General features: G+C 45.7%; 1 protein-coding gene across 1 annotated transcript in view; it reads right to left on the reverse strand.

The window, feature by feature from the left end:
• PROX1 (prospero homeobox 1) overlaps positions 1–10,000 on the reverse strand; it is a 49,142-nt gene that overhangs the window by 30,755 nt on the left and 8,387 nt on the right. Inside the window, exons 3-4 of the mRNA XM_062637079.1 lie at positions 9,254–10,000; positions 2,143–2,248 (exon numbers count right to left, since the gene is read on the reverse strand). The exon at positions 9,254–10,000 is cut by the window's right edge and continues 1,044 nt beyond it. Coding sequence (XP_062493063.1) covers positions 2,143–2,248; positions 9,254–10,000 — 853 coding nt within the window. The remainder of the gene's footprint in view (positions 1–2,142; positions 2,249–9,253) is intronic.

The following is a 10,000-nucleotide window of genomic DNA, read 5'->3' on the forward strand; positions in this document are numbered from 1 at the left end:
GAAATAAACCATCGCACTAATACACTTTCTTTTCATTTTTAAGGGCAATTAGTAATGAAATTAAATACAATTAAATGCTTTAAGTATTCCATGTTACCATACATCTTTATTAATATATCCACAATCCTCAAAACTAAACATTTGGCCAGCGCAGCCATTGGTAAGGTCTCATTAGGGTACCTATTTACATATGTGTCCCTAGCTCATGGATGAGAGCATTGCAGTGGCAAGCAGCAGTCCCCATCGGTGCTGGTAGGGGACACCTGCTTAAACCACAAGGATGTGCTGGCTCCATTTAAGCAAAATTACGTCCTTTTGCTTCCCCAACTAGGACTGGTGAGGCCATTGGGACTGCACATGTGCAAAAAGGGCAGCATCCTTTGGCCTGAGGAACTGCAATCAAATGCTAAGCACTCTGAAGCATTTAAAGGTATGGAAAAGCCCAAGACAAGATGAACGTACCTAATATTTACGTCCCTGGTTCTGTGCTGCTGCTGACCCTGTGTGGCTGTCGTGTGTCCCCAGGGAGATGGCTGCATTCACTTTTGGGTAAAAGACCCCATCCCACACCTTACATTTCTACAGCACTGGGTTTCCCCTAGTGCTGTAGAAAGGTAAGGTGGCAGAAAAGCATATTTCTGCATATTACACGACTTTGTCAGGAGGCAAAGTCACCCTGTGCATACAAACATGCAAAGTATGGATCTTCTTAGAAGAAAAAGCAGCAATGCCAGGGACAAAAGCCATCCCCCCCTTGGTGTACCTTGAGAACACATAGGGGTGAAGGCATGGGGCAGCCCCAGAGCAAGAGCCTCTGGAGCAGCGCTGCCAGCACCACATCTGCCTGCGGCAGCTCATCGGAGCTCCAATTCTTCCACTCCAGGTGGATCCACTCGGAGAGCAAACCCTCCACTTGGCCTGCTGCACCATTTGCAGCTTTTCTGTGGGTGTTTAATGATTCTTGACCGGCCATTTAGCCTAGGAAGTGCCTGTATTGCTTCCCCCCACCCCTCACCCCCTTTTCATAACTGTTGTCACCATCCGCTCAGCGCGGCATTGAGTAAGAGGAACCTCCAAGGGCATGGCTGTGAGGGGGCACTGGGGTTGCGCGCACATGCGACGTGAAATGGCAAAAATAGAGGGAAAAGCTGCCAAGAAACTTGACCAAAGGGAACTGATCAGCAGAAACTGGGCCAAGTTCACAAACCTGTGGGATAATCTTCCACTAAGACTGAAAAACCCTCATAACACGAAAGTGATTAAAAGCAGGATTTCTGTAATTTGGTTGGGGGGGGGGTAGGAATGTAACAAACTAATTTAAGCTAATGTAGTGTTTATAAAGTTACTTAGATAATGACACCATGTATGCCATTATAATCATTAAAACCCAATCTCTGTTTTTTAAAGAAAAAACCTTAGATGATTAACACAAAATCAAGTTGATGTGAAGGAACAATTACTTTTAGAAAAAAAATCAGGAGGTCCTAATATTCTGTAGAATGAGGGAGGATGCAGCTGTATGTCGACAGCTTTCATATCCTCATTTGAATAATGTGGCCTGAATCTGTCACTTTATTCATCCTCCTTATGCTCAGTGTACTCTGCATCAACAACAAATTAAGTTGTAAATAAGAGACAATCATCACTTTTGTTTTTAAGCAGCTTCTGCACGGAGAATTTCAATGTACTGTTTCTTTTTGACAGAAAGAAAGGGATTTTACACTCTGCTTATGTAAGCACAAATATGAGGAAACCAACCGAAATGAAACAATAAGGGAACACTTGAGAACTGCTCCAAAATGTTCTTGGAAGTACATTTCTACCACCACAAAAAATCTCCTTTTTTAGTAGGATATGTATAATGAAAACTGCTTAATTTACTGTAAGAATTATTCTTCTTTTGCTCTAAAATTTAAACTCTTTTTCTAGGTTTAATTTAAAAACATCCCCTTTCCTTATCTAGGCACAAACAGGGTACACCTCAACAAGAAGAACGAGTGAATAAAGTCAGCTGTAACCTTTGAGTACCCGGAAATATTCTTAATCTCTATTATAATAACATGATACCACTTCATGAGCAAATATAACATGCAGTAAGGAGGGGAAGTGGGAGCTGGGGGGAGAGGAGATAGATTTTCTTACCTTTACATCTGAGAAGTAGGTTTTCAGCATATTGGAACTTGGGTACCGGGTGTAAAAGAACATGAGCTTGGCCTTTTTCAAGTGATTCGGTGACAAGCCTTCCTGCATGTAGGATTGAATTAGTAAAGGAAAATGCTTTTCTTGAGAAAGCTGTTTCTGAATGCACACAGCCAGCAAAGGGCCCCCGTCAACACTCCACAGCTCCCCAGCCTAAAGGAGAAAATGTTAACATTTAAATTGCTGCCCTGTCCTTTCCTGTAAAACAGCTAAACGAGGGATGTGAGGCAGCGAACTCAAGCCCTGTGTTTCTTATCAGTTCTGGTGCTGGGTCTTGGGAACCTTGCAAGTTTACGGCTTGTGTACCATATGTATGTTCACTTGTTGCTAAGGAAACAAATGCACGAAGCATGTGCCGCAGAAAACTTATGGGCAGCTTTTCCTCCCTCTCCCTTTGCAATTCCAGCTAGTTTCTTTTACTCTCAGTGTCGTGCCGCTTACACAAACCCAAGCTAACGCATGGAAGGCAATCAGAGGTGCTTTTCTCATGCTGAGCACTGTTTTTCACAGGGTACATCTCACCTGATTCACACGTGTCAATAAATTCTAACATCTTGAGTAACTCTCTCCAAAGCTGCTGCTTTGCTTCAGTGGCTGCCTTGCAAATCAAAGCAAGATCTGCAAGAGGCAGAGCCCCTCTGCTGTTCAGGCCCCCCAACCACGAACTTGTCGCCTCCTGATTTACACAGTTAACTCCTCCGAGAAGGAAGCTGTATTTGGGGCTAACCAGTCGATAAATGCGGGCTAGCAGATCAATAAATGGCCACTTACCCTATAAGGCAGCCTATTTATCCTGGAAACATCATTACCTTTTAGATCTGTAAACAGAAGCAACTCCAAGAGTTCCCAAGGGAATGTGAAGCTAACCATAACAATCTCGGCTTGCTGATTTTTCTCCCAGCTTCTTGGCTCTCTTTTGTGAACTGCGTGCTAGGAATGGCTCTGGTCACATCTGTGCCGCAGGCTGGCCCTGCCATTTCCTCAGCAAATTAATGGCTTTATAATTTATCAGAAATGAAGATGCACGTGGAAAAAATCAATGTGGCCCCCACAAGGTCAATTAAGGGTTCTTCCCAGAAGCTTCTCTAAGGACTGTTTCTCCTAAACACAATGGCTGAAAATTTCCCTTGGTTCACACCTTATGGCGGGGGAAGGTCAACCAAGTTGACAGATGCTCTGCGGCCAAGGTGCCTCTCCACCTTACAGCACAGAACATCTCATTCCAGGCCTCGGGACGGGAAACCCAGACTCATCTTTATCAGCAGGCTGCTGATTAGCGAGGCTTTTTCAGCAGAATCCTTTTTCCTCTCATTCCTGAAATCTATTGAAACCTTCTCCTTTTATTTCAGTTACAAGGTGCTTCTTTGGTTGGAAAAACGCAGTGTTTCAAAACGAACCAAACAAAAAAAAACATTGACAATATTATTTCAAAAGAACTCTTAGTATCTGGAAGAACACGGAAAACGGCTCAGCTGAACTTGCATTTTGTTTTAGATGCTTAATGATTACAAAGAAGATAATTTATGACTGACATACTTCTTGTGCCAAGAGAAGAGTTGAAAGAACCTCCAGTTACCTCCATTAGACTGATAGAGAAGTCTAAAAGAGCATTACACTCTGCAGTGCCATCTGTCAAAATACGTAAGTGAAATAATAGTAGCAAGCTGTCACCTATTGCTTAGTGATAAGAGTTTTAGACAAATCAAAACTTCTACGCCAGAAATCCATTCTGTTAGGTGGTTCTTTCAGGAAAGTGGGGGTCCAAAGGGGAACTCCAATAACTAAAAGAAAAAGAAAGGGGGAAAAAATAATCCTAAATCTCCTTAATTTGCAATTCCTCTGACGCTGACAACATGTTACTGCCGGGTTTGGCGTATACTCTCTTTCAATGGGAGCTCAAAGATGGACTTAAACTTCCCCCCAAAGCCCCAAAGCCCTCCTATTTGCTGGATTTAAGCATATTAGACAGTCTTCTAAGCATTTGGATTCCTTCTGCATTTAGAATTTGTAAGTATTTTTTGCTCTAATGCCAGAGGATATTGACATTGAACGAAACATGTATTAAAAGATGCTCTGAGAATCAAATTCCCAGAAATCCTTTTTTTTTTATTATTAAATTTATACTCGTTCTTAAGAACCGGGCAGCCTTAAAGCGGTCTCAAATATGCCACAAATCTGTATATCCTGATCCTCAGGTTAACGCTTTAGTGTGATAAAAGATAGGATCTGTAATAATCTAGCCCAAAATAGTTAATGACAGACTTAAGAGCTAAGAATTAGATAACCCGTTGCTATTTCAGAAAATAAAACCTGAACTGACCAATTGCTTAATTTCCTTTTTAAGTGCTTGGGCTGAAAAGCAACTGTTCTTCCAAGAAAGCACTAGCTGTTTCCAGGATACTTACACACGCACAATGACTCATGATGAAATAGATTCAGTAAACATACAGCTGTACCGAACACGAGCTAAGCCCCATTCAAGGCCAGGAAAGAAAACGAGCACAAATAAATATTAAGGAGGTAAAGGGAGGAGGAGGAGGAGGGGTGCCGAATGGAACGCAAACAAGCTCTGTCCCAGCAGCTCGTGTGGCTTGCCTCAATTCTCTTAGCTATAGCTTTGTAAAGACAGATGACATTCAATTCTATGGGTAATACAAAATAGACAATAACTGCTGAAACTTGAGCCAGCTGCCAGGTGTAAAAAAAAAAACACACACAAAAAAAAAAAAGGAAAGGGGGAAAAAAAAGAGAGAAAGAAAGATGATAAATCCATAAATTAATGAAAGACATCTGCTCAGGAACATAAAAGATCAGGGGAACTGTGTACTGCAGCTGAACCTAAAGCGGTGTTCAAACAACCTGAGAGCCTCAGCACTGTGCGTTTACACACACAGCGCAGCCTCACCTCACCAGCAGCACCAGCAGCGAAAAGGCACAGTGCTCGGAAACAGGAAGTGCAAGACTGGGAATGGAACATACAACACGCACTTGTGTGTTTTAACTGGAGAGGCACACAGGTGGCATTGTGCAGCACTGGACTCATTTGCACTTCAATCCTCCCAGGTAACGCTCCTCTTCTGCAAAAACATCTTTCACTCCTGGTCCTCTCAGCCTGCGCTCCCACAAATGCTCTAACAGGCTTTTCTAGCCTACACATGTATTGAGCTGAAGGAAAAGAGGCAAGAAGGAGCTGTATCAGGTAAAAAATCTGCACTGGCAAAGTCAAGCTGCTCCTCAAGTTACACCCCAAGTGCTTTTCATCAGCAAAGCTCCAAATAGCTGTAACTCAGAGCAGCATCTTCAAGGCCCTCTAAAGAATGGGCTGGCTGGAAAGTATTTGTTCATTGCCCAGGTTTTATTAACAGCACAGAGTCACCTGTGCTGTACAATCACTCATTTTTTAAAGTTTAATGAGTTGAATTTTCTAGTTAGACACAGTAACTCCTCATTTCAAAATGCTGTAATTCCCTACTTACAGCTTCCACATATGGGGGCTGTGAAACTTGTTCCAGTTGGATTGGAATTCTTGTGATAAAGAAATAAACCTGCAGGAAGTTTCACTCGTGTTTTGAGGCCCTCCTGCCAGGGAGAGCACACGAAGCTTCTTCACCTTTACAGATGTCTCAGCAGCGCACAAACTACTGTTGTGACTCACTTTTGATCCATGCAAATGTTCGGGGACTGAACAAGGCTATTTTTCTTGGGATGCAAAGAGGATGCATGACAAAGGAAGAGCACGCAGCAAAACAATTCGCTGCCTGTTTCTTTTGCGATTTGAATAAAACTTAATATTTGATTAAACAGATTAGTTTGCAAAGATACAGCTTGCATTCATGACCAAGATGGGAATTTCTGCTGCAGGTGCATCTTATCTTGCTCAGCAACATATGCAAACATTAACCATTTCCTTCTGCAATTCAGCAAAGAACCATCTGATACATTTTACAGGCCTTGGTTAAAAACAGAACAAAACAAAAAGAACCCCCCAAAACGCAGGCTAGTTCAGGGCTTTAGCTTACTACTAAAATCTGAACTTGGCTGTATGTGCTAGTCTTATGTTCTCATCCTGGCCATACTGTCCAGGAAAACAGATGTTGCTTTCTGCAGGGAAGAAAGATCTGCTTCTCTCAAGAAATATATTCCCTATATGCACACATTCAAGCACATAAAATAAAAGCATCTCAACAGAATCGACCACAAACACACCAAGCTCCATATTGTGCCTTTCCCTGGAAACTGCAAACTACCTGGACAAACAAGCTGCTGCTAGGGAAAAACATCCGTTCCCACAGCTGAGCTGTATACATTGTGTAGAAGCTCTATTTAATAGATCTGTTTGTCCCAACAGGTCTTGTATCTAAACCCAGATCAAACTGCAGCCTGCAACAGTGTCTAGGTGGGAAGGTCAGAGCGCCTTCCCAATGGCAGAGGAAGAAACAGGGCGAGCAGGGAGGAAGGGAATCTAGCACTCTAGCACCCCAAGTTTCCCATCTGAGCCTTGGAGCAGCAGGGGACTCTCACACCCTTGTTTCAGGAGAAACAACAAGCTCCATTAGTGACCACCAGTGAGAACAAGCAGGAGACAAGGGGAGAAATGGCAGGAGCAAGGGAGAGATGCTCCACAGGTGGAGAAGACCAAGTGGAGCCCTAGGACTCCCAGTTCCTACACTTGGCGTTTTCCACCTCTGCCCACTCCTCTCCCAGGATGGAAGAACTACTTTTACACACAAACAATTAGTAAGCCACTGTATTGCTTGGTACAAGTTACTTAACTGCCCTGGCCTGAGTCCTGCCCTTGGCTCCCACTCCTGACCTCAGCTCTGCTTTCTGAGCATCGCTGCTTGCGTGTCAATATGCAGGAGAGATTTTCAACTTGGAATTCCAAAACTAACTGGCAGTAACTGGTATTGATGCTGGATTTACACCAACTGTTTTGCCATGCAACATATATGGCAAGGAGATGTCCCTGCTGCCAACACAGCAGAGATCCTCTTTCGGAAGAGAGATCCCTCAAGCATCGTGTCCACTATCAACTGCCTCTCAAAAACACCAATAGCTAAGGAAGGTGCTTTCAAACTAGGAATACTTCCCCCTGTAGAAATGGGTCTATTCATAAAGGTCAGATAACAGCAGTTCCTGACTCAGACTTGACCTAAGCTAGATCAAAGACTGGTGGTGGTGAGCTCTGGACCTGCAGCACCTTCCTTCATCGCAGTGGTTCCCACTGCCACGGAAGGGCAGGGATGTACAGGTACCCAGCAGGACTCGAGCCCTGCCAGCACCTGAGGATTTAGCAAGTCTACAGAAAATGTGCTTAAATTAATCTACAGCCACCAAAGTTATTCATCACCTAGAAGATACCCAGTGATGCGGCATGGCCTCAGGCATCTGTATTCACAGGATGCCCCTGGAAAGGAGACAAGGTCCTCACCATCACTACCATTACTCAGGGACGAGCAGAGTTATTCAGCCGCAATTACTTTCATCAACTTGGGAACGAAATCAGCTACATCTAAGGCTCTGTGCTTGTGCTGTTGCCTTCTGCTGGGGTCCCGGAGTTGGGAAAAAATATCCATCTACCCTTCATGCAAATCCTCACTTTTACCAACAGGCAGACATGGGGTTTTAATTCACTTTTAATATGACTGTGCTTGGAAAAAAAAAGATCTTTTGACCAAAAAGCCCATTAGGGGGAAAGATGGAAGGAGTGGGAGGTGATATTGCTAAAAAAGAAAAAAAAAAAACAACCCAAACTAGTACTATTTTCCAGGGGACAAAAAAAAAAACAAACAACAAAAAAAAGATCATTCCTATGTCTGGATGTGCCTAAATAAAGGCAGAGATGGATTTTCTTTCCTCCTAACTAAAGCCTGCTATTGAGCTAAAAAGTGAGATTTTGTTCTCATCTGGTTTTTCTTTTTCAAGCAGGGGAAGTGTCCTGTAACTTTAATACAGCTGAAGTTTTATATTTAATTGTTCTCTCTAGCTTTCCAAAATAATTTGCTTTGTGTACGTTAGGACAAAAGATTTCAGTGTATGGCTGAGCAGAGGTTAATCATGCATAGCAGGCAGCTGCACAAGGGCTGAGGAACAGACCTCTGGGTGGGGGAAAGAACTTGATGCAGGCTGAATATACCAGTACCTGTGTCTTTTATGCTTCATTTCCCTTACACACTTGGGAGCTGAAGGCTCACCAACAACTGAACCATGGCTCTCTGCGAGCCCCAGCAATAACACCATTAATATGGGTCACACATTGGCCTGGCAGGGGAAGGAAAGAAGGTGGCCATGGCTTGAATGGTTTCTGGTCAATGCCCCCTCGGTCACCTCCCCAGCCCAGGGAAACCCACTGGCTTGGCCGTTTCCTGACCAAGGGCAGTTGAAAAATCCGGGAGAGGGACTTATGTTCTTATGTGAACACCACTGCTGAAGGAGCACCATCAGACAACGCATAGAATCATAGAATGGTTTTGGCTGGAAAGGACCTTAAGATCATCCAGTTCCAACGCCTTGCCATGGGCAGGGACACTTCATCCAAGGCTCTGTCCAGCCTGGCCTTGAACACTGCCAGGGATGGGGCAGCCACAGCTTCTCTGGGCACCCTGTGCCAGCGCCTCAGCACCCTCACAGGGAAGAGCTTCTGCCTTAGATCTAACCTGAACTTGCCCTGTTTCAGTTTGAACCCATCACCCCTTGTCCTATCGCTGCAGTCCCTGATGAAGAGTCCCTCTCCAGCATCCTTGTAGCCCCCTTCAGACACTGGGAGCTGCTCTGAGGTCTCCACGCAGCTTCTCTTCTCCAGGCTGAACAGACAACCTGAACCTCCTCCGAATCCAGGGTAGCCAGTTCTCCTGTTTCCTTTTGGAGAGGACTCACATTATCCCTAGCCTGTCTTTTGTTGGCGACACACCTATAGAAGCCCTTCCTGTTACCTCTACCTGGGCCTGCAGCATTTTCTTTGGCCTCACCCAGCCCCTAGGTGGGCCCGAGCATGGCCCCTCATCCTTTCCCACCAAGCCACTGCCAGGATATGGCCTCGCCTTTCAAAAAGGATATTGCACTTCCCGAGTAGGGTGAGATTTCAGACATGTCTTGCAGGTCGCCGCACTCTGACTTGATGAGGGACAAGGAGAGACCCTCGGCGGCGCTGGGGGGGTGTGCCGGCGAGCAAGGGTGGTGGTTCATGTGGTGCGACGACATCTTGGTCCTCAGGCTGGTGGTCTCACGCGTCAGGTCAAGGGATTCAGGGGAGGAGCGGTCTTTCCCTGGGAAGGAGGCCGACGGCGCGCCCAGGGGGCTCTGGAAGGGGTAGGCCATGAGGGGCAGCGGGAAGGGGTGTCGGAAGGAGGAGGTGGAGAAGCCAGCGGTGGCCGAGAGCGGGGACTGATGCAGCGAGGCGTGATGGCCGCCCGCCGGCGGGGCCGAGGCCGCTTGGTCAGAGGAGTTTTTGCGGACGACAAGGGGCAGCGCCTCGGTTTGGTCGGTGGCGCCGGGCATGGGGACGCTGCCGAAGGTGTCGAGGGGGTTGGGAATGATGACGTCCCCAAAGCACTGCAGGCGCTGGTTGGCCGTGTGGAAGTTGTGGTTCTCCCCATTAACAGCGAACCTGGCCTGTGGGATCTGGAGGGGCGGGAAGACCTGAGGAAGCTGGCGGGAGGGCTTGGAGGAGAAAACTTTGACCACCGTGTCCACAACTTGCGACATGGCGGTGTTCAACTCCTGCTTCAGTGTCTCGGCCAAATGTTTGCCTTCAGGGTGGAAGGCGTTCGGCCCTTGCTCCTTCTCCTTGGGACCTTCTCTT

Source organism: Pezoporus occidentalis, unplaced genomic scaffold (assembly GCF_034315485.1).
Source record: "Pezoporus occidentalis ecotype Australia unplaced genomic scaffold, CSIRO_AGI_Poc_V1 ctg50, whole genome shotgun sequence".
Classification (NCBI taxonomy): domain Eukaryota; kingdom Metazoa; phylum Chordata; class Aves; order Psittaciformes; family Psittacidae; genus Pezoporus; species Pezoporus occidentalis.